The sequence below is a fragment of the Sesamum indicum genome, linkage group LG6 (assembly GCF_026168435.1).
Source record: "Sesamum indicum cultivar Baizhima isolate 11 linkage group LG6, ASM2616843v1, whole genome shotgun sequence".
NCBI lineage: Eukaryota > Viridiplantae > Streptophyta > Magnoliopsida > Lamiales > Pedaliaceae > Sesamum > Sesamum indicum.
Genome location: NC_142662.1, coordinates 4,525,872 through 4,549,341, shown reverse-complemented (window position 1 = coordinate 4,549,341; position 23,470 = coordinate 4,525,872). Strand labels below are relative to the sequence as shown.

The window sequence follows — 23,470 nt, the reverse complement described above, 5'->3', positions numbered from 1 at the left end:
CTGGGCTTTGGTCTTCTTCCTCCGCCAATTTTGCAAATTAAGGGGCGAAATGAGTTTTCTATAAATTGAGGGACGAAAATGTAGAAAACAGAAAAATATCGGGGCAAGTGCAATTTTCAATTTGTAGTAGATTGTTTTCCAGCCACAGAATTCGCTTCGATACTTATCCTCACGGTCACTGCATTACCAATGGTTAAAAAAAGATGGCAAAAGTTACTCTAGCAATGCAGCTGCTGCCCCTCTCAAACCCCAGAGGTAAATGTAAATTGATTCCAGCATCGTTTTACGAATTCGGTAATTTTGTTATTTCTGGGCCTATCTTTTTACCACATTTCATCCCACTGTAATTCTTTCGGGTTCAAAATCTCCCGACTCCTGGAATATCCCAATTTTTATTTGGTTTCTTTCATTGTAGTTTTATTTTCTGAGGGAGATCATAGATATTTATGGAAATTGTGCGAGACAATCAGTGAGCGCAAACCCTAAATTTAACAATGATTCGGGTCGAAATTAGCGAGTTCCTAAGATGATCTCACTGCAGGTCTAACTCTTCCTAGATCAGATTTCGGATTCCCTGAGAATAAAACACGAATCATGAGCTCGTTGGGCACGTCCCCGACAATGACCCTCCGACGCTCAAGTTAGGTTGATCGAGAGAAATGTATTCGATCTAAGAGTTCGAGCTCAATTAATGCACAACAGTTACCTCATTTATGGCGTATCGGAGTTTATTTATAGAGCACAGTTGGACATCAAGTACTAGGCCATGTGGCCTTATCCTACCGGCTCACGTTCTGATCGAGCGGCTGTCATTGTCCGGGTCTTCAATCAGTCTGTGCGACCCGGGTCGGGTCCTCCGCGACCCGCCTGTTATAAAAGGCGCGAATTTTGATCGCGAAATGACTGTAATGCCCTTAATGAAGGGTAATTCGATTTTTTTGCAGGGGTGACGTGTGTATACCCATCAAACAAAGAAATTTGAGGAACTGAGCTGACAATAAGAAGGTAGCAGCATTCCAATGTTGTAGGAACACTTGCTTTGTCGGTTTTGGCTAGTTCTTGTTTTTCCATTTTGCAGCTGCTGCTTGCAGTTTTTGTGGTCGGGGCAAAGCCCCAAGAGCGCCCAAGAACTGTTATTGAACTGGGTCTTTTTCAGTTGCCCGATTTTGTGTTCCAAGAATTGTAATACAATTTAAGGGTGTGTTTGTGTATACCTATAAAGATATGCAGTTACCATATTCATAAGTTGCATTAATTTACCATCGTTCAGTTACCGCTAAACTTATTAAAAATTCAAGTGTGGATGCATCAAAGCTAGTCACTGTAATTGTATACCATGGATTCCAAGAGCAGATTAGGTCCCCACCACTGTTTGATACCATGAGCATCGCGGCGTCGTACTGGTGAGAGGTTCACAATTAGGGATGCTGATGGAATTAGATGCAATGGCTCTTCCGACGACGGCTTGCCCATTTTTGAAGCTATTGCATGCACCACAAGTCCTCCGACTGAGCGTTGCGAGGCCAGCCTCTCGATCTCTCCTGCTCCGATCTTCTCCATCCATTCTCTGTGTTCAAAGTAGCCAATATACTCTGCGCAGATGAAGTCAGCTCTATTCACAAATAGGCGCGGCTGCCATGCAGACAAGGCAGGAAAACTACTTCCTGGTTGATGATGCTTCATTTTGAGAAGCCCTGCAGTTATCACACTGCGTAAAAGTCGAATCCCGTGCCCCTTTACTCTCCCTATTGGGGGTGAAACGAACGGCGGATTAAACAAGAAGGCCTCAAGAAAAACACCAGTCTTTGCCATGTGCTTCCCGGCAAGCATTCCCATTGCGGCACCTTGGGAATGACCTGCTAACCAGACGTTGGAACTACCGTATGTCGCAACTACATCTCGTACGGCTTGTAACGCTGCTTCTGCACGAGGTGTATGGTCAAGCCGGTTTGTGATGATGCGGATGTTCAGTTTAAGGTCTCGTTTAAATGTGTCCCATTTCGGGATGGTGCCTCGAAATGCAATGACATAGCGTGGGGCTTGATCGGCTGATGGGACAGAGGTGAGTTGGTATATGGCACCAAACACCGAGGAATCGTCTTTGTCGATAAGGAGCTTATGCAGCTGAAAATGGAATGCTTCCCACCAAGGAGGAGCAAGAGCTCGGCCCCCTTTTCGTATTCTCTTGAAATCTCGTTGCCATACGTATACGCCCTTCACCAAACTTGCTGCAACAGACCTTTGGTGATTGGGGTTCGTCCTGCAAATAATGGGACAAGAATCGTCCATCTTTCTAACTTACAGTACCAAAATTACATACAGAAATTCAGACGGTCTGTAGACAAATTTATACAATCAAGACCATTAAGACCAACTACAACCTTAATTAGTGGAACTAGAAACATCATAAATCCTCAGTCTTACCAATCAACTGTTGTCAAGTGCACAGGTCCTGAAAGGCCAAATGTATCCTCCTCTTCAGGCATGATGATTAATTTGTTATCTTGAATCTACAAAATGTTCACAAATAAGATGGGCTTAATGGAATTTATCCATATATGATATTGTAAATAAATAAAATTATCTTCTATAAAAAAAAAAAAAAATTGATCTCTTTATCTTTTTCAAAATAAAGCAATTTACCTCTCATGCGGTTTTGTATAGTTCACACGCTTTTTCTTTATTATTTTTAAATATAAAATTACATTTATAACCTTATTTAACTTTTTGATGAAATTAATTAAAGTTTAACTTAATAGTTTATAAAACAAAAACAAACTTTAGATTAGTAAACTCAATTAATATATATAAAATTTCGTAACAAAAAAACATACATAATAGTCATAATTTTCTTTTAAAAAATTATTTTTTCTCTTTTTAATTCAAGCATATCTAGTTTAATATTGTATCATTTATGCCAACAAATATAACTTTTTTTATGCAATTAATAATGTATTCGGAATTGTTATTTGATGTAGTTTTTATGGAAACTAAATAATCGTATAGTATTTATTCTAACTATGTGTTGTTAGATATCTTCATTAGTACATTAATATACATGCATATAACATTACTAATTTACTTTAATATTAATTCAATTATCATTAAGTGAAATATTTATGCCTGACACAAAAATTTATATATTTATACCTAAAAGTATGAAATAAATTTCACAAAAAAGTTAGGAACACTAAATAGTTTCCTAGGAAACTTAAAGATTTCGTATGAAAATTGAGAAAAATTGTAGTATTTTGAAGAAACTAGATATTTTTTAAATTATCATGTTTTTTTTTTCCCATCAATAAAAAATGAAAACGTTTTCATAATTTCGATGAAAATGTATGAAAAATTTAAACCATGATCGAAAATGATTCGGTCCAAGCTAATAAAAACCGGCCGATTCAGCACTTGCACAAGGCATTCAACCAGATTCATAATAATACAACTTGTAGAGGGAAAACAGAGAACCTGTTAGCTTCCGGTGCCGGTGCCGGTGCCGGGGGAGAAGAGAGAGAAACCTTTAATCTAGAGAGAGAGAGAGAGATGGGCTTGTTTTTCTTTTTTGTTGGAAATATTAATAGGCGGAGCCAATATTTTGATAAAATGTATGAAAATAAAAGATTTAATATTTCAAATATTTCGATGAAAATATCGTATGAATAATGCGTCTGTATCACGCCAAGTGAAAAATAGGCAAGTCCACCCTAGTTTCTAGTGAATACTTCAAATGGTGTGAGTTTTGACTTTAATATAACAAAAACTTTTTCAAAAAAATTCGATTTGTTACAAGTTTACAACCCCACCTCTTTATATACTTTTCAAAACTCAATTGGATCCCTCAATCTTACAATGTGGTATAACACTACATGATTTCTTCTTTGCCATTTAATCTATGAATTCGTCTTAGATTAAAAGTAGAAGTTGATTTCAGAGGAAATCAAATTCAGAGTGAATAATGATAGGAATGAGGTGAAATTTAAAAAATTACTATTAAAGTTGAGCTTATTGATGTGACAGTGGAGAGTTAGGATATTGAGTCCAATTCCTCAGAATTTATTGTTTACCTCGTATTGGTGGATTGAAAAGACTGGCATTAAGTCCGGGCAGCATGTAAACATGGCTGGGGCAGTGCTGGTAGTTGAGCTCTTAAATTGAGGTAATATATTGAAAAAGCAAATTTCGATACGTTATGGGTTGATGTTGCTTTCTTGCAATTGCTCTTTCTCTAGTATTTTTCAAGACATTAATTCCTTGCACTTCCTCCACCAATAGCAGTGAGCTAATGTAAGGGAGGTTCTTTGACTTTTTCTTTTTTTTCCAGGGATGTTTTGCCCTTTTCCAATATTTCTGGGGGCAAATTGCAATTACCCCCTCTTAAATCTTCGATTAAATGTTCCTCATAGTCAGATTTGGTGGGCTTTGCCGCATTGGTTGCTTGGAGGAGAGTTTGCCTGATTTTTTTAAAAAAAGAATAATATAAATTTGTAATTTTTCTAATTTCATTTTTTTGTAATTTGATCATTCATATAACATTTAATTGTTTTATAATAACATATTAAATATTTTTTTCATTACAATATCATTAGTATTATATATTTTTTGTACTTAGACCCCCTCAAAAATAATAAATACACTTTCACCCAGAAAAATTTTAAAATTATACTTACTCCCCCTACAAAAAGTCTTGGTTTACATGTTATGGTAATTATTCTTCATAATAAAATATTTTCCTCTCAATCAAATTTTTATAAAATCATAATTTTTCTCTACCTTTTCAGATTTAGGAGTTAGGGGGAAGGAAAATATTAGTAATTTTCTTATAAAAAAATTGTGGTGGAAAATAATTGCTGGGGAAGAAAATTTTCTTGGCAATTATGGTGGGATTGAGCAGTGAGAATGGGGAAGATTTTTCGAAGATTCCCCCAAATTCTAGGGTCAATATGGTCATTTATTTTGTGTAGAAAACTCAACCAAGGATTCTCTATAAACGAAAGAAAGGTTTTGATTTTTTTTTTTTGGGAGTAACATATTACTTTATATTTCACTTAGTATATAATATACCAACAAAATATTCTTTCAATTTTATGTAATATAAATTTTATATATATAACAAAATATTTTTACTAATTATCAAGAGAGATCATAGAGTAACTACTATGGTTGATCAAAAGTGGATCATCTAAAACGCCCTTACTTATATGTATTTCTTTTACAAATAATTATTCTTTCATTTTATTAATAATTTTTTTATTCATACATTTAAAGTTAACTCATTTTTAGCAATAATTTTTATTTTTCATTTAATTAAATAAATTATAATAAAAAAATTAATTATTTACACGCATGAGATGTGCTTCAATTGCTGAGTATAAATTAAAAATGAAAAAATTCGAATTGAACGATGTACTTTCAATCCTCAACGACTCAATGTTCGACCCGACCTCACATAACCTATCTACGAGGGGTTTCTTGCCACGTGTCCATCGAGCCCCCTTGTAGATAGGTCAGCCGCAATGTGGGAAGGCTGTTGAGATCTCTGGGCCCAAGCCTAACTCCTCGGCAGGGCCTTCTGCCCAACGGAGATCCTTGGGACTGGGCGGCCCATAGAGCCTCACCCGTTGGGCTTCTTTCTTCTTGGGCCATGTGGGCTTATCATTTTTTAAGGGTATCACTTCTGATATGACTTGTGCAAATGCTTCAAATCCTATACGGTGGGATCAATGTCATCCAACGACCCATATGCTTCAGAGCAACTGCTAGAGCTATCGCAGAAGTTGATGATGTTCCCTAGGGCCTCATCCAAAGCAATGATATATTTCTTATGAAATCTTTATGTTGACTTTTGGGGGGTAGAAAATGCTCAGACATGCATTGATGGTCAATCTTTATGCTCCCTTAAGCAGTTCATTCCCCAACAAACCAAACAGGAAGAAGTCAATCAAAAAATTTAGAAATGAAAGAAATCTATCCCCTATAGTTATAAATGTTGGATTCCAAGAGCAGATCAGGTCTCCACCACTGATGGATACCATGAGCTTCTTTGAAGTCTCGTACCGGTGTGAGGTTCACTGTTAGGCTTGCTGATGGAATTAGATGCAGTGGCTCTTCTGAAGGCTTGCCCATTGCATTCAACAGAAGACCTCCAATTGAGTGTTGGGTGGCCAGCCTCTCCACAGCTCCTGCTCCGATCTCCTCCATCCGTTTTCTGTGTTCAAAGTACCCAATATACTCTGAGCAGATGTGGTCAGCTCGATTCACAAATAGACACGGCAACCATGCAGACAAGGCAACAAAAGCACCTCCTGACCGGTTTGCTTGATGGTTTTGCTTCATCGCGAGGGCAAGCCCAGCAGTTATCACGCTGCCGGCAAATCGAATGCCATGCTTTACTTTCTTATCCTTTATTCTCTCGATTGGGGCAGAAAAAAACGGTGGATTAAACAAGAAGGCCTCAAGAAATACACCAGTCTTTGCCATATTCTTGCCTGCAAGCATTGCCATGGCGGCCCCGAGGGAATGACCCGCTAACCAGACATTGGAACTACCAAATGTTGCAACTACATGTCTCACAGCTTGTATCGCAGTTTCAAAACGAGACGTCTGGTGAAGCCCATTTTTTATGATGTGGATGTCCATTTCAACGTCTCGTGAAAATGCATCTCCTTTGGTTATGGTGCCTCGAAAAGCAATGACATAGCGTGGGGCTTGATCGGCTGAATGGTTGCTGTCTGACGGCACAGAGGTGAGTTGGTACATAGCACCAAACACACAGGAATCAGCATCATCGATAAGCAACCTGTACAACTGAAAATGGAACGCTTCCCACCAAGGAGGAGCAAGAGGTCGGTTCCCTTCTCGTTTTTCCTGGCGATCTCGTTCCAATATGTATACACCCTGGACCAAACTAGCTGCAACAGACCTTCGGTGATTGGGATTTGTCCTGCAAATAATGGTACAAGAATCATGGATTTTAATTGTGGCGATTCAACTGCAAAGTTGTGTTGTAAATGCAAGAGTTAAAGATTAATGTAAAAGATCAAGTCTATATTTTAGTCCCTTCAGACTGCCATTGCATATTAATCAGTGGACAACCTCATTTAAGCTTACAGAAAGACAGTTTAGACCAATTCAACTAATTATAGACATATTTCTCTCAGAAAGAACCCCCACATTGCTTTAAAATAGTTGCTAACCTATTCACAATCACAATCAAGATCATTAAAACCAACTACCACCCATGACAAGGATCATTTGATCCGCAACCTTGGCAGACCTAAGCATCATTATCCTCATAGTGTAAGGTCTTACCAGTCAACTGTTGTCAAGTGCAAAGGTCCTGAAAGGCCAAATATTTCCCTTTCTGATGCCACAGGTACTGAAAGGTCAAGGTTTTCACTTTCTGATGCCATGATTTGTTATGATGATTATATTCTTTATCCTTGAATCTACAAAATGTTCACAAATAACAGTAAACACCCATTAAGGATATACTTATATATATGCACAATCGCAAAGAAAAGCATTCTACTTCAGCATACATGAGCAAATAACAGTCATAAACCGAGTCAATCACGAGTCAATCATAAGAGAGACATGCAAATTGAACTCTGAAATCAATGTTGATGTGAAACAATTTGCTCAAGCCAAAATGCCAAGATTACTTATGAGCTTTCGACGAATTTCATTGTTGTATTGTGTTTCAACCGTGTTTTGGAGAATTTTCAACTGCATCAGTACACATTCTCACCCGTTCGTAACCTCTCAGTAAAGCCAACTTGGCAAGTATTCAGCAACTTCCAAGGCTTCCAATCACTTGCTTTAGCACTGGGTTTGGTATCTCAGTAGCTAATAAACAATATTCTTGCTCAAACAATACAACCCTCCATTACTTAACTCAATTTGGCATCCAACATTTTCGTCGTTCTCTTTTATTGCCATAAGTAAATTCCATGAGTATTTCGGTCAGAATTCGAACAGTATAACCTGAAATGCTTCAGTCCCAACTACCAAGCCAATAAAAATTCAGCACAAAGGATATCTCAAATACTAAACAAACGCCTGTAAACACACATTTCATGCACGCGAAACCAAAAGATCGAACACTAAGAAACACAACATTCAAGATTTCCGTCAATCAGATTCACAGAACCCCCCCCCCCCCCCCAAAAAAAAAAAATGAAAGCAAAAGCAAAGTTGTATAAAGGTTTAGGCAGAAAGAAACAGGCCACCATTGGAACCTATGAACTTGTAGAGGGAAAACAGGTAAAGAGAGAACCTGTTAACTTTGCAGCTGAGGGAAGAAGAGATGCTTTGATCTTCAGAGAAGAGGGTCGAGACTTGGGATTTGAAGCTCTTCCCTGCCGTTGTACTGTACGCACCAGCTTTAGATCCGAGCTAATTTAAGTGGCCCCTCAGCGGTGAAAACGACGTCGTACCGTCACAATCGCACCGAGATCAAGTAGAATGACATACATAATATGCAGGCATAATTACTAATACATAACTGATATAACAATTAATTTATTTGTATTTATAATGTTCATTGTGAATATATAAATTGAAAAATGTACGGAAGAAAATCTCGACTGAGAGAAAGCTCTACCAGAACAATAATATGAAATTATTGAAATAGCGTATCAAGACGGCTAGTATAGAAAAAAATTCACTCCTTAATTACAATTGGATGTTTGAAATACAGCAGCGGTAAACTTTAAAATACCAAATATAGTACCGCTAAACTTATTAAAAATTCAAGTGTGGATGCATCAAAGCTAGTCACTGTAATTGTATACCATGGATTCCAAGAGCAGATTAGGTCCCCACCACTGTTTGATACCATGAGCATCGCGGCGTCGTACTGGTGAGAGGTTCACAATTAGGGATGCTGATGGAATTAGATGCAATGGCTCTTCCGACGACGGCTTGCCCATTTTTGAAGCTATTGCATGCACCACAAGTCCTCCGACTGAGCGTTGCGAGGCCAGCCTCTCGATCTCTCCTGCTCCGATCTTCTCCATCCATTCTCTGTGTTCAAAGTAGCCAATATACTCTGCGCAGATGAAGTCAGCTCTATTCACAAATAGGCGCGGCTGCCATGCAGACAAGGCAGGAAAACTACTTCCTGGTTGATGATGCTTCATTTTGAGAAGCCCTGCAGTTATCACACTGCGTAAAAGTCGAATCCCGTGCCCCTTTACTCTCCCTATTGGGGGTGAAACGAACGGCGGATTAAACAAGAAGGCCTCAAGAAAAACACCAGTCTTTGCCATGTGCTTCCCGGCAAGCATTCCCATTGCGGCACCTTGGGAATGACCTGCTAACCAGACGTTGGAACTACCGTATGTCGCAACTACATCTCGTACGGCTTGTAACGCTGCTTCTGCACGAGGTGTATGGTCAAGCCGGTTTGTGATGATGCGGATGTTCAGTTTAAGGTCTCGTTTAAATGTGTCCCATTTCGGGATGGTGCCTCGAAATGCAATGACATAGCGTGGGGCTTGATCGGCTGATGGGACAGAGGTGAGTTGGTATATGGCACCAAACACCGAGGAATCGTCTTTGTCGATAAGGAGCTTATGCAGCTGAAAATGGAATGCTTCCCACCAAGGAGGAGCAAGAGCTCGGCCCCCTTTTCGTATTCTCTTGAAATCTCGTTGCCATACGTATACGCCCTTCACCAAACTTGCTGCAACAGACCTTTGGTGATTGGGGTTCGTCCTGCAAATAATGGGACAAGAATCGTCCATCTTTCTAACTTACAGTACCAAAATTACATACAGAAATTCAGACGGTCTGTAGACAAATTTATACAATCAAGACCATTAAGACCAACTACAACCTTAATTAGTGGAACTAGAAACATCATAAATCCTCAGTCTTACCAATCAACTGTTGTCAAGTGCACAGGTCCTGAAAGGCCAAATGTATCCTCCTCTTCAGGCATGATGATTAATTTGTTATCTTGAATCTACAAAATGTTCACAAATAAGATGGGCTTAATGGAATTTATCCATATATGATATTGTAAATAAATAAAATTATCTTCTATAAAAAAAAAAAAAAAATTGATCTCTTTATCTTTTTCAAAATAAAGCAATTTACCTCTCATGCGGTTTTGTATAGTTCACACGCTTTTTCTTTATTATTTTTAAATATAAAATTACATTTATAACCTTATTTAACTTTTTGATGAAATTAATTAAAGTTTAACTTAATAGTTTATAAAACAAAAACAAACTTTAGATTAGTAAACTCAATTAATATATATAAAATTTCGTAACAAAAAAACATACATAATAGTCATAATTTTCTTTTAAAAAATTATTTTTTCTCTTTTTAATTCAAGCATATCTAGTTTAATATTGTATCATTTATGCCAACAAATATAACTTTTTTTATGCAATTAATAATGTATTCGGAATTGTTATTTGATGTAGTTTTTATGGAAACTAAATAATCGTATAGTATTTATTCTAACTATGTGTTGTTAGATATCTTCATTAGTACATTAATATACATGCATATAACATTACTAATTTACTTTAATATTAATTCAATTATCATTAAGTGAAATATTTATGCCTGACACAAAAATTTATATATTTATACCTAAAAGTATGAAATAAATTTCACAAAAAAGTTAGGAACACTAAATAGTTTCCTAGGAAACTTAAAGATTTCGTATGAAAATTGAGAAAAATTGTAGTATTTTGAAGAAACTAGATATTTTTTAAATTATCATGTTTTTTTTTTCCCATCAATAAAAAATGAAAACGTTTTCATAATTTCGATGAAAATGTATGAAAAATTTAAACCATGATCGAAAATGATTCGGTCCAAGCTAATAAAAACCGGCCGATTCAGCACTTGCACAAGGCATTCAACCAGATTCATAATAATACAACTTGTAGAGGGAAAACAGAGAACCTGTTAGCTTCCGGTGCCGGTGCCGGTGCCGGGGGAGAAGAGAGAGAAACCTTTAATCTAGAGAGAGAGAGAGAGATGGGCTTGTTTTTCTTTTTTGTTGGAAATATTAATAGGCGGAGCCAATATTTTGATAAAATGTATGAAAATAAAAGATTTAATATTTCAAATATTTCGATGAAAATATCGTATGAATAATGCGTCTGTATCACGCCAAGTGAAAAATAGGCAAGTCCACCCTAGTTTCTAGTGAATACTTCAAATGGTGTGAGTTTTGACTTTAATATAACAAAAACTTTTTCAAAAAAATTCGATTTGTTACAAGTTTACAACCCCACCTCTTTATATACTTTTCAAAACTCAATTGGATCCCTCAATCTTACAATGTGGTATAACACTACATGATTTCTTCTTTGCCATTTAATCTATGAATTCGTCTTAGATTAAAAGTAGAAGTTGATTTCAGAGGAAATCAAATTCAGAGTGAATAATGATAGGAATGAGGTGAAATTTAAAAAATTACTATTAAAGTTGAGCTTATTGATGTGACAGTGGAGAGTTAGGATATTGAGTCCAATTCCTCAGAATTTATTGTTTACCTCGTATTGGTGGATTGAAAAGACTGGCATTAAGTCCGGGCAGCATGTAAACATGGCTGGGGCAGTGCTGGTAGTTGAGCTCTTAAATTGAGGTAATATATTGAAAAAGCAAATTTCGATACGTTATGGGTTGATGTTGCTTTCTTGCAATTGCTCTTTCTCTAGTATTTTTCAAGACATTAATTCCTTGCACTTCCTCCACCAATAGCAGTGAGCTAATGTAAGGGAGGTTCTTTGACTTTTTCTTTTTTTTCCAGGGATGTTTTGCCCTTTTCCAATATTTCTGGGGGCAAATTGCAATTACCCCCTCTTAAATCTTCGATTAAATGTTCCTCATAGTCAGATTTGGTGGGCTTTGCCGCATTGGTTGCTTGGAGGAGAGTTTGCCTGATTTTTTTAAAAAAAGAATAATATAAATTTGTAATTTTTCTAATTTCATTTTTTTGTAATTTGATCATTCATATAACATTTAATTGTTTTATAATAACATATTAAATATTTTTTTCATTACAATATCATTAGTATTATATATTTTTTGTACTTAGACCCCCTCAAAAATAATAAATACACTTTCACCCAGAAAAATTTTAAAATTATACTTACTCCCCCTACAAAAAGTCTTGGTTTACATGTTATGGTAATTATTCTTCATAATAAAATATTTTCCTCTCAATCAAATTTTTATAAAATCATAATTTTTCTCTACCTTTTCAGATTTAGGAGTTAGGGGGAAGGAAAATATTAGTAATTTTCTTATAAAAAAATTGTGGTGGAAAATAATTGCTGGGGAAGAAAATTTTCTTGGCAATTATGGTGGGATTGAGCAGTGAGAATGGGGAAGATTTTTCGAAGATTCCCCCAAATTCTAGGGTCAATATGGTCATTTATTTTGTGTAGAAAACTCAACCAAGGATTCTCTATAAACGAAAGAAAGGTTTTGATTTTTTTTTTTTGGGAGTAACATATTACTTTATATTTCACTTAGTATATAATATACCAACAAAATATTCTTTCAATTTTATGTAATATAAATTTTATATATATAACAAAATATTTTTACTAATTATCAAGAGAGATCATAGAGTAACTACTATGGTTGATCAAAAGTGGATCATCTAAAACGCCCTTACTTATATGTATTTCTTTTACAAATAATTATTCTTTCATTTTATTAATAATTTTTTTATTCATACATTTAAAGTTAACTCATTTTTAGCAATAATTTTTATTTTTCATTTAATTAAATAAATTATAATAAAAAAATTAATTATTTACACGCATGAGATGTGCTTCAATTGCTGAGTATAAATTAAAAATGAAAAAATTCGAATTGAACGATGTACTTTCAATCCTCAACGACTCAATGTTCGACCCGACCTCACATAACCTATCTACGAGGGGTTTCTTGCCACGTGTCCATCGAGCCCCCTTGTAGATAGGTCAGCCGCAATGTGGGAAGGCTGTTGAGATCTCTGGGCCCAAGCCTAACTCCTCGGCAGGGCCTTCTGCCCAACGGAGATCCTTGGGACTGGGCGGCCCATAGAGCCTCACCCGTTGGGCTTCTTTCTTCTTGGGCCATGTGGGCTTATCATTTTTTAAGGGTATCACTTCTGATATGACTTGTGCAAATGCTTCAAATCCTATACGGTGGGATCAATGTCATCCAACGACCCATATGCTTCAGAGCAACTGCTAGAGCTATCGCAGAAGTTGATGATGTTCCCTAGGGCCTCATCCAAAGCAATGATATATTTCTTATGAAATCTTTATGTTGACTTTTGGGGGGTAGAAAATGCTCAGACATGCATTGATGGTCAATCTTTATGCTCCCTTAAGCAGTTCATTCCCCAACAAACCAAACAGGAAGAAGTCAATCAAAAAATTTAGAAATGAAAGAAATCTATCCCCTATAGTTATAAATGTTGGATTCCAAGAGCAGATCAGGTCTCCACCACTGATGGATACCATGAGCTTCTTTGAAGTCTCGTACCGGTGTGAGGTTCACTGTTAGGCTTGCTGATGGAATTAGATGCAGTGGCTCTTCTGAAGGCTTGCCCATTGCATTCAACAGAAGACCTCCAATTGAGTGTTGGGTGGCCAGCCTCTCCACAGCTCCTGCTCCGATCTCCTCCATCCGTTTTCTGTGTTCAAAGTACCCAATATACTCTGAGCAGATGTGGTCAGCTCGATTCACAAATAGACACGGCAACCATGCAGACAAGGCAACAAAAGCACCTCCTGACCGGTTTGCTTGATGGTTTTGCTTCATCGCGAGGGCAAGCCCAGCAGTTATCACGCTGCCGGCAAATCGAATGCCATGCTTTACTTTCTTATCCTTTATTCTCTCGATTGGGGCAGAAAAAAACGGTGGATTAAACAAGAAGGCCTCAAGAAATACACCAGTCTTTGCCATATTCTTGCCTGCAAGCATTGCCATGGCGGCCCCGAGGGAATGACCCGCTAACCAGACATTGGAACTACCAAATGTTGCAACTACATGTCTCACAGCTTGTATCGCAGTTTCAAAACGAGACGTCTGGTGAAGCCCATTTTTTATGATGTGGATGTCCATTTCAACGTCTCGTGAAAATGCATCTCCTTTGGTTATGGTGCCTCGAAAAGCAATGACATAGCGTGGGGCTTGATCGGCTGAATGGTTGCTGTCTGACGGCACAGAGGTGAGTTGGTACATAGCACCAAACACACAGGAATCAGCATCATCGATAAGCAACCTGTACAACTGAAAATGGAACGCTTCCCACCAAGGAGGAGCAAGAGGTCGGTTCCCTTCTCGTTTTTCCTGGCGATCTCGTTCCAATATGTATACACCCTGGACCAAACTAGCTGCAACAGACCTTCGGTGATTGGGATTTGTCCTGCAAATAATGGTACAAGAATCATGGATTTTAATTGTGGCGATTCAACTGCAAAGTTGTGTTGTAAATGCAAGAGTTAAAGATTAATGTAAAAGATCAAGTCTATATTTTAGTCCCTTCAGACTGCCATTGCATATTAATCAGTGGACAACCTCATTTAAGCTTACAGAAAGACAGTTTAGACCAATTCAACTAATTATAGACATATTTCTCTCAGAAAGAACCCCCACATTGCTTTAAAATAGTTGCTAACCTATTCACAATCACAATCAAGATCATTAAAACCAACTACCACCCATGACAAGGATCATTTGATCCGCAACCTTGGCAGACCTAAGCATCATTATCCTCATAGTGTAAGGTCTTACCAGTCAACTGTTGTCAAGTGCAAAGGTCCTGAAAGGCCAAATATTTCCCTTTCTGATGCCACAGGTACTGAAAGGTCAAGGTTTTCACTTTCTGATGCCATGATTTGTTATGATGATTATATTCTTTATCCTTGAATCTACAAAATGTTCACAAATAACAGTAAACACCCATTAAGGATATACTTATATATATGCACAATCGCAAAGAAAAGCATTCTACTTCAGCATACATGAGCAAATAACAGTCATAAACCGAGTCAATCACGAGTCAATCATAAGAGAGACATGCAAATTGAACTCTGAAATCAATGTTGATGTGAAACAATTTGCTCAAGCCAAAATGCCAAGATTACTTATGAGCTTTCGACGAATTTCATTGTTGTATTGTGTTTCAACCGTGTTTTGGAGAATTTTCAACTGCATCAGTACACATTCTCACCCGTTCGTAACCTCTCAGTAAAGCCAACTTGGCAAGTATTCAGCAACTTCCAAGGCTTCCAATCACTTGCTTTAGCACTGGGTTTGGTATCTCAGTAGCTAATAAACAATATTCTTGCTCAAACAATACATCCCTCCATTACTTAACTCAATTTGGCATCCAACATTTTCGTCGTTCTCTTTTATTGCCATAAGTAAATTCCATGAGTATTTCGGTCAGAATTCGAACAGTATAACCTGAAATGCTTCAGTCCCAACTACCAAGCCAATAAAAATTCAGCACAAAGGATATCTCAAATACTAAACAAACACCTGTAAACACACATTTCATGCACGCGAAACCAAAAGATCGAACACTAAGAAACACAACATTCAAGATTTCCGTCAATCAGATTCACAGAACCCCCCCCCCCCCAAAAAAAAAAAAATGAAAGCAAAAGCAAAGTTGTATAAAGGTTTAGGCAGAAAGAAACAGGCCACCATTGGAACCTATGAACTTGTAGAGGGAAAACAGGTAAAGAGAGAACCTGTTAACTTTGCAGCTGAGGGAAGAAGAGATGCTTTGATCTTCAGAGAAGAGGGTCGAGACTTGGGATTTGAAGCTCTTCCCTGCCGTTGTACTGTACGCACCAGCTTTAGATCCGAGCTAATTTAAGTGGCCCCTCAGCGGTGAAAACGACGTCGTACCGTCACAATCGCACCGAGATCAAGTAGAATGACATACATAATATGCAGGCATAATTACTAATACATAACTGATATAACAATTAATTTATTTGTATTTATAATGTTCATTGTGAATATATAAATTGAAAAATGTACGGAAGAAAATCTCGACTGAGAGAAAGCTCTACCAGAACAATAATATGAAATTATTGAAATAGCGTATCAAGACGGCTAGTATAGAAAAAAATTCACTCCTTAATTACAATTGGATGTTTGAAATACAGCAGCGGTAAACTTTAAAATACCAAATATAGTACCGCTAAACTTATTAAAAATTCAAGTGTGGATGCATCAAAGCTAGTCACTGTAATTGTATACCATGGATTCCAAGAGCAGATTAGGTCCCCACCACTGTTTGATACCATGAGCATCGCGGCGTCGTACTGGTGAGAGGTTCACAATTAGGGATGCTGATGGAATTAGATGCAATGGCTCTTCCGACGACGGCTTGCCCATTTTTGAAGCTATTGCATGCACCACAAGTCCTCCGACTGAGCGTTGCGAGGCCAGCCTCTCGATCTCTCCTGCTCCGATCTTCTCCATCCATTCTCTGTGTTCAAAGTAGCCAATATACTCTGCGCAGATGAAGTCAGCTCTATTCACAAATAGGCGCGGCTGCCATGCAGACAAGGCAGGAAAACTACTTCCTGGTTGATGATGCTTCATTTTGAGAAGCCCTGCAGTTATCACACTGCGTAAAAGTCGAATCCCGTGCCCCTTTACTCTCCCTATTGGGGGTGAAACGAACGGCGGATTAAACAAGAAGGCCTCAAGAAAAACACCAGTCTTTGCCATGTGCTTCCCGGCAAGCATTCCCATTGCGGCACCTTGGGAATGACCTGCTAACCAGACGTTGGAACTACCGTATGTCGCAACTACATCTCGTACGGCTTGTAACGCTGCTTCTGCACGAGGTGTATGGTCAAGCCGGTTTGTGATGATGCGGATGTTCAGTTTAAGGTCTCGTTTAAATGTGTCCCATTTCGGGATGGTGCCTCGAAATGCAATGACATAGCGTGGGGCTTGATCGGCTGATGGGACAGAGGTGAGTTGGTATATGGCACCAAACACCGAGGAATCGTCTTTGTCGATAAGGAGCTTATGCAGCTGAAAATGGAATGCTTCCCACCAAGGAGGAGCAAGAGCTCGGCCCCCTTTTCGTATTCTCTTGAAATCTCGTTGCCATACGTATACGCCCTTCACCAAACTTGCTGCAACAGACCTTTGGTGATTGGGGTTCGTCCTGCAAATAATGGGACAAGAATCGTCCATCTTTCTAACTTACAGTACCAAAATTACATACAGAAATTCAGACGGTCTGTAGACAAATTTATACAATCAAGACCATTAAGACCAACTACAACCTTAATTAGTGGAACTAGAAACATCATAAATCCTCAGTCTTACCAATCAACTGTTGTCAAGTGCACAGGTCCTGAAAGGCCAAATGTATCCTCCTCTTCAGGCATGATGATTAATTTGTTATCTTGAATCTACAAAATGTTCACAAATAAGATGGGCTTAATGGAATTTATCCATATATGATATTGTAAATAAATAAAATTATCTTCTATAAAAAAAAAAAAAAAATTGATCTCTTTATCTTTTTCAAAATAAAGCAATTTACCTCTCATGCGGTTTTGTATAGTTCACACGCTTTTTCTTTATTATTTTTAAATATAAAATTACATTTATAACCTTATTTAACTTTTTGATGAAATTAATTAAAGTTTAACTTAATAGTTTATAAAACAAAAACAAACTTTAGATTAGTAAACTCAATTAATATATATAAAATTTCGTAACAAAAAAACATACATAATAGTCATAATTTTCTTTTAAAAAATTATTTTTTCTCTTTTTAATTCAAGCATATCTAGTTTAATATTGTATCATTTATGCCAACAAATATAACTTTTTTTATGCAATTAATAATGTATTCGGAATTGTTATTTGATGTAGTTTTTATGGAAACTAAATAATCGTATAGTATTTATTCTAACTATGTGTTGTTAGATATCTTCATTAGTACATTAATATACATGCATATAACATTACTAATTTACTTTAATATTAATTCAATTATCATTAAGTGAAATATTTATGCCTGACACAAAAATTTATATATTTATACCTAAAAGTATGAAATAAATTTCACAAAAAAGTTAGGAACACTAAATAGTTTCCTAGGAAACTTAAAGATTTCGTATGAAAATTGAGAAAAATTGTAGTATTTTGAAGAAACTAGATATTTTTTAAATTATCATGTTTTTTTTTTCCCATCAATAAAAAATGAAAACGTTTTCATAATTTCGATGAAAATGTATGAAAAATTTAAACCATGATCGAAAATGATTCGGTCCAAGCTAATAAAAACCGGCCGATTCAGCACTTGCACAAGGCATTCAACCAGATTCATAATAATACAACTTGTAGAGGGAAAACAGAGAACCTGTTAGCTTCCGGTGCCGGTGCCGGTGCCGGGGGAGAAGAGAGAGAAACCTTTAATCTAGAGAGAGAGAGAGAGATGGGCTTGTTTTTCTTTTTTGTTGGAAATATTAATAGGCGGAGCCAATATTTTGATAAAATGTATGAAAATAAAAGATTTAATATTTCAAATATTTCGATGAAAATATCGTATGAATAATGCGTCTGTATCACGCCAAGTGAAAAATAGGCAAGTCCACCCTAGTTTCTAGTGAATACTTCAAATGGTGTGAGTTTTGACTTTAATATAACAAAAACTTTTTCAAAAAAATTCGATTTGTTACAAGTTTACAACCCCACCTCTTTATATACTTTTCAAAACTCAATTGGATCCCTCAATCTTACAATGTGGTATAACACTACATGATTTCTTCTTTGCCATTTAATCTATGAATTCGTCTTAGATTAAAAGTAGAAGTTGATTTCAGAGGAAATCAAATTCAGAGTGAATAATGATAGGAATGAGGTGAAATTTAAAAAATTACTATTAAAGTTGAGCTTATTGATGTGACAGTGGAGAGTTAGGATATTGAGTCCAATTCCTCAGAATTTATTGTTTACCTCGTATTGGTGGATTGAAAAGACTGGCATTAAGTCCGGGCAGCATGTAAACATGGCTGGGGCAGTGCTGGTAGTTGAGCTCTTAAATTGAGGTAATATATTGAAAAAGCAAATTTCGATACGTTATGGGTTGATGTTGCTTTCTTGCAATTGCTCTTTCTCTAGTATTTTTCAAGACATTAATTCCTTGCACTTCCTCCACCAATAGCAGTGAGCTAATGTAAGGGAGGTTCTTTGACTTTTTCTTTTTTTTCCAGGGATGTTTTGCCCTTTTCCAATATTTCTGGGGGCAAATTGCAATTACCCCCTCTTAAATCTTCGATTAAATGTTCCTCATAGTCAGATTTGGTGGGCTTTGCCGCATTGGTTGCTTGGAGGAGAGTTTGCCTGATTTTTTTAAAAAAAGAATAATATAAATTTGTAATTTTTCTAATTTCATTTTTTTGTAATTTGATCATTCATATAACATTTAATTGTTTTATAATAACATATTAAATATTTTTTTCATTACAATATCATTAGTATTATATATTTTTTGTACTTAGACCCCCTCAAAAATAATAAATACACTTTCACCCAGAAAAATTTTAAAATTATACTTACTCCCCCTACAAAAAGTCTTGGTTTACATGTTATGGTAATTATTCTTCATAATAAAATATTTTCCTCTCAATCAAATTTTTATAAAATCATAATTTTTCTCTACCTTTTCAGATTTAGGAGTTAGGGGGAAGGAAAATATTAGTAATTTTCTTATAAAAAAATTGTGGTGGAAAATAATTGCTGGGGAAGAAAATTTTCTTGGCAATTATGGTGGGATTGAGCAGTGAGAATGGGGAAGATTTTTCGAAGATTCCCCCAAATTCTAGGGTCAATATGGTCATTTATTTTGTGTAGAAAACTCAACCAAGGATTCTCTATAAACGAAAGAAAGGTTTTGATTTTTTTTTTTTGGGAGTAACATATTACTTTATATTTCACTTAGTATATAATATACCAACAAAATATTCTTTCAATTTTATGTAATATAAATTTTATATATATAACAAAATATTTTTACTAATTATCAAGAGAGATCATAGAGTAACTACTATGGTTGATCAAAAGTGGATCATCTAAAACGCCCTTACTTATATGTATTTCTTTTACAAATAATTATTCTTTCATTTTATTAATAATTTTTTTATTCATACATTTAAAGTTAACTCATTTTTAGCAATAATTTTTATTTTTCATTTAATTAAATAAATTATAATAAAAAAATTAATTATTTACACGCATGAGATGTGCTTCAATTGCTGAGTATAAATTAAAAATGAAAAAATTCGAATTGAACGATGTACTTTCAATCCTCAACGACTCAATGTTCGACCCGACCTCACATAACCTATCTACGAGGGGTTTCTTGCCACGTGTCCATCGAGCCCCCTTGTAGATAGGTCAGCCGCAATGTGGGAAGGCTGTTGAGATCTCTGGGCCCAAGCCTAACTCCTCGGCAGGGCCTTCTGCCCAACGGAGATCCTTGGGACTGGGCGGCCCATAGAGCCTCACCCGTTGGGCTTCTTTCTTCTTGGGCCATGTGGGCTTATCATTTTTTAAGGGTATCACTTCTGATATGACTTGTGCAAATGCTTCAAATCCTATACGGTGGGATCAATGTCATCCAACGACCCATATGCTTCAGAGCAACTGCTAGAGCTATCGCAGAAGTTGATGATGTTCCCTAGGGCCTCATCCAAAGCAATGATATATTTCTTATGAAATCTTTATGTTGACTTTTGGGGGGTAGAAAATGCTCAGACATGCATTGATGGTCAATCTTTATGCTCCCTTAAGCAGTTCATTCCCCAACAAACCAAACAGGAAGAAGTCAATCAAAAAATTTAGAAATGAAAGAAATCTATCCCCTATAGTTATAAATGTTGGATTCCAAGAGCAGATCAGGTCTCCACCACTGATGGATACCATGAGCTTCTTTGAAGTCTCGTACCGGTGTGAGGTTCACTGTTAGGCTTGCTGATGGAATTAGATGCAGTGGCTCTTCTGAAGGCTTGCCCATTGCATTCAACAGAAGACCTCCAATTGAGTGTTGGGTGGCCAGCCTCTCCACAGCTCCTGCTCCGATCTCCTCCATCCGTTTTCTGTGTTCAAAGTACCCAATATACTCTGAGCAGATGTGGTCAGCTCGATTCACAAATAGACACGGCAACCATGCAGACAAGGCAACAAAAGCACCTCCTGACCGGTTTGCTTGATGGTTTTGCTTCATCGCGAGGGCAAGCCCAGCAGTTATCACGCTGCCGGCAAATCGAATGCCATGCTTTACTTTCTTATCCTTTATTCTCTCGATTGGGGCAGAAAAAAACGGTGGATTAAACAAGAAGGCCTCAAGAAATACACCAGTCTTTGCCATATTCTTGCCTGCAAGCATTGCCATGGCGGCCCCGAGGGAATGACCCGCTAACCAGACATTGGAACTACCAAATGTTGCAACTACATGTCTCACAGCTTGTATCGCAGTTTCAAAACGAGACGTCTGGTGAAGCCCATTTTTTATGATGTGGATGTCCATTTCAACGTCTCGTGAAAATGCATCTCCTTTGGTTATGGTGCCTCGAAAAGCAATGACATAGCGTGGGGCTTGATCGGCTGAATGGTTGCTGTCTGACGGCACAGAGGTGAGTTGGTACATAGCACCAAACACACAGGAATCAGCATCATCGATAAGCAACCTGTACAACTGAAAATGGAACGCTTCCCACCAAGGAGGAGCAAGAGGTCGGTTCCCTTCTCGTTTTTCCTGGCGATCTCGTTCCAATATGTATACACCCTGGACCAAACTAGCTGCAACAGACCTTCGGTGATTGGGATTTGTCCTGCAAATAATGGTACAAGAATCATGGATTTTAATTGTGGCGATTCAACTGCAAAGTTGTGTTGTAAATGCAAGAGTTAAAGATTAATGTAAAAGATCAAGTCTATATTTTAGTCCCTTCAGACTGCCATTGCATATTAATCAGTGGACAACCTCATTTAAGCTTACAGAAAGACAGTTTAGACCAATTCAACTAATTATAGACATATTTCTCTCAGAAAGAACCCCCACATTGCTTTAAAATAGTTGCTAACCTATTCACAATCACAATCAAGATCATTAAAACCAACTACCACCCATGACAAGGATCATTTGATCCGCAACCTTGGCAGACCTAAGCATCATTATCCTCATAGTGTAAGGTCTTACCAGTCAACTGTTGTCAAGTGCAAAGGTCCTGAAAGGCCAAATATTTCCCTTTCTGATGCCACAGGTACTGAAAGGTCAAGGTTTTCACTTTCTGATGCCATGATTTGTTATGATGATTATATTCTTTATCCTTGAATCTACAAAATGTTCACAAATAACAGTAAACACCCATTAAGGATATACTTATATATATGCACAATCGCAAAGAAAAGCATTCTACTTCAGCATACATGAGCAAATAACAGTCATAAACCGAGTCAATCACGAGTCAATCATAAGAGAGACATGCAAATTGAACTCTGAAATCAATGTTGATGTGAAACAATTTGCTCAAGCCAAAATGCCAAGATTACTTATGAGCTTTCGACGAATTTCATTGTTGTATTGTGTTTCAACCGTGTTTTGGAGAATTTTCAACTGCATCAGTACACATTCTCACCCGTTCGTAACCTCTCAGTAAAGCCAACTTGGCAAGTATTCAGCAACTTCCAAGGCTTCCAATCACTTGCTTTAGCACTGGGTTTGGTATCTCAGTAGCTAATAAACAATATTCTTGCTCAAACAATACAACCCTCCATTACTTAACTCAATTTGGCATCCAACATTTTCGTCGTTCTCTTTTATTGCCATAAGTAAATTCCATGAGTATTTCGGTCAGAATTCGAACAGTATAACCTGAAATGCTTCAGTCCCAACTACCAAGCCAATAAAAATTCAGCACAAAGGATATCTCAAATACTAAACAAACGCCTGTAAACACACATTTCATGCACGCGAAACCAAAAGATCGAACACTAAGAAACACAACATTCAAGATTTCCGTCAATCAGATTCACAGAACCCCCCCCCCCCCCCCAAAAAAAAAAAATGAAAGCAAAAGCAAAGTTGTATAAAGGTTTAGGCAGAAAGAAACAGGCCACCATTGGAACCTATGAACTTGTAGAGGGAAAACAGGTAAAGAGAGAACCTGTTAACTTTGCAGCTGAGGGAAGAAGAGATGCTTTGATCTTCAGAGAAGAGGGTCGAGACTTGGGATTTGAAGCTCTTCCCTGCCGTTGTACTGTACGCACCAGCTTTAGATCCGAGCTAATTTAAGTGGCCCCTCAGCGGTGAAAACGACGTCGTACCGTCACAATCGCACCGAGATCAAGTAGAATGACATACATAATATGCAGGCATAATTACTAATACATAACTGATATAACAATTAATTTATTTGTATTTATAATGTTCATTGTGAATATATAA

The 23,470-nt window shown here is 37.0% G+C and overlaps 6 protein-coding genes across 6 annotated transcripts; all 6 read right to left on the bottom strand.

The window, feature by feature from the left end:
• Positions 1–1,300: 1,300 nt before the first annotated feature.
• Positions 1,301–3,675, bottom strand: LOC105155302 (GDSL esterase/lipase At4g10955). Its single transcript, XM_088881889.1, has 3 exons — positions 3,469–3,675; positions 2,425–2,510; positions 1,301–2,260 (listed from the first exon to the last, which is right to left on the bottom strand). Exons 2-3 carry the CDS (start codon positions 2,484–2,486, stop codon positions 1,315–1,317), a joined length of 1,008 nt encoding a protein of 335 aa, XP_088738015.1. The 5' UTR covers positions 2,487–2,510; positions 3,469–3,675; the 3' UTR covers positions 1,301–1,314.
• Positions 3,676–5,774: 2,099 nt separating this feature from the next.
• LOC148787649 (GDSL esterase/lipase At4g10955-like) lies at positions 5,775–8,432 on the bottom strand. The gene is made up of 3 exons (XM_088881885.1): positions 8,276–8,432; positions 7,309–7,445; positions 5,775–6,940 (listed from the first exon to the last, which is right to left on the bottom strand). Exons 2-3 carry the CDS (start codon positions 7,407–7,409, stop codon positions 5,965–5,967), a joined length of 1,077 nt encoding a protein of 358 aa, XP_088738011.1. The 5' UTR covers positions 7,410–7,445; positions 8,276–8,432; the 3' UTR covers positions 5,775–5,964.
• A 217-nt stretch (positions 8,433–8,649) lies between these two features.
• On the bottom strand, positions 8,650–11,133 carry LOC148787648 (GDSL esterase/lipase At4g10955-like). The gene is made up of 3 exons (XM_088881887.1): positions 10,927–11,133; positions 9,882–9,967; positions 8,650–9,717 (listed from the first exon to the last, which is right to left on the bottom strand). The coding sequence occupies exons 2-3, from the start codon at positions 9,941–9,943 to the stop codon at positions 8,772–8,774; spliced, it is 1,008 nt and encodes a 335-aa protein (XP_088738013.1). The 5' UTR covers positions 9,944–9,967; positions 10,927–11,133; the 3' UTR covers positions 8,650–8,771.
• Positions 11,134–13,232: 2,099 nt separating this feature from the next.
• On the bottom strand, positions 13,233–15,888 carry LOC148787647 (GDSL esterase/lipase At4g10955-like). Its single transcript, XM_088881884.1, has 3 exons — positions 15,732–15,888; positions 14,767–14,903; positions 13,233–14,398 (listed from the first exon to the last, which is right to left on the bottom strand). Exons 2-3 carry the CDS (start codon positions 14,865–14,867, stop codon positions 13,423–13,425), a joined length of 1,077 nt encoding a protein of 358 aa, XP_088738010.1. The 5' UTR covers positions 14,868–14,903; positions 15,732–15,888; the 3' UTR covers positions 13,233–13,422.
• A 217-nt stretch (positions 15,889–16,105) lies between these two features.
• On the bottom strand, positions 16,106–18,589 carry LOC148787646 (GDSL esterase/lipase At4g10955-like). The gene is made up of 3 exons (XM_088881888.1): positions 18,383–18,589; positions 17,338–17,423; positions 16,106–17,173 (listed from the first exon to the last, which is right to left on the bottom strand). Exons 2-3 carry the CDS (start codon positions 17,397–17,399, stop codon positions 16,228–16,230), a joined length of 1,008 nt encoding a protein of 335 aa, XP_088738014.1. The 5' UTR covers positions 17,400–17,423; positions 18,383–18,589; the 3' UTR covers positions 16,106–16,227.
• Positions 18,590–20,688: 2,099 nt separating this feature from the next.
• On the bottom strand, positions 20,689–23,438 carry LOC105155248 (GDSL esterase/lipase At4g10955). The gene is made up of 3 exons (XM_088881886.1): positions 23,190–23,438; positions 22,223–22,359; positions 20,689–21,854 (listed from the first exon to the last, which is right to left on the bottom strand). Exons 2-3 carry the CDS (start codon positions 22,321–22,323, stop codon positions 20,879–20,881), a joined length of 1,077 nt encoding a protein of 358 aa, XP_088738012.1. The 5' UTR covers positions 22,324–22,359; positions 23,190–23,438; the 3' UTR covers positions 20,689–20,878.
• Between the last annotated feature and the right edge of the window lie 32 nt (positions 23,439–23,470).

Bases quoted from the DNA above. Each gene is read 5' to 3' on its own strand.
- LOC148787649 (XM_088881885.1), bottom strand. From the start codon at position 7,409: ATGGCATCAGAAAGTGAAAACCTTGACCTTTCAGTACCTGTGGCATCA. The intron at 6,941-7,308 runs GTAAGACCTTAC...CATTATTTGCAG, and splicing joins CACTTGACAACAGTTGACTG to GACAAATCCCAATCACCGAA.
- LOC148787647 (XM_088881884.1), bottom strand. From the start codon at position 14,867: ATGGCATCAGAAAGTGAAAACCTTGACCTTTCAGTACCTGTGGCATCA. The intron at 14,399-14,766 runs GTAAGACCTTAC...CATTATTTGCAG, and splicing joins CACTTGACAACAGTTGACTG to GACAAATCCCAATCACCGAA.
- LOC148787646 (XM_088881888.1), bottom strand. From the start codon at position 17,399: ATGCCTGAAGAGGAGGATACATTTGGCCTTTCAGGACCTGTGCACTTG. The intron at 17,174-17,337 runs GTAAGACTGAGG...CATTATTTGCAG, and splicing joins CACTTGACAACAGTTGATTG to GACGAACCCCAATCACCAAA.
- LOC105155248 (XM_088881886.1), bottom strand. From the start codon at position 22,323: ATGGCATCAGAAAGTGAAAACCTTGACCTTTCAGTACCTGTGGCATCA. The intron at 21,855-22,222 runs GTAAGACCTTAC...CATTATTTGCAG, and splicing joins CACTTGACAACAGTTGACTG to GACAAATCCCAATCACCGAA.
- LOC105155302 (XM_088881889.1), bottom strand. From the start codon at position 2,486: ATGCCTGAAGAGGAGGATACATTTGGCCTTTCAGGACCTGTGCACTTG. The intron at 2,261-2,424 runs GTAAGACTGAGG...CATTATTTGCAG, and splicing joins CACTTGACAACAGTTGATTG to GACGAACCCCAATCACCAAA.
- LOC148787648 (XM_088881887.1), bottom strand. From the start codon at position 9,943: ATGCCTGAAGAGGAGGATACATTTGGCCTTTCAGGACCTGTGCACTTG. The intron at 9,718-9,881 runs GTAAGACTGAGG...CATTATTTGCAG, and splicing joins CACTTGACAACAGTTGATTG to GACGAACCCCAATCACCAAA.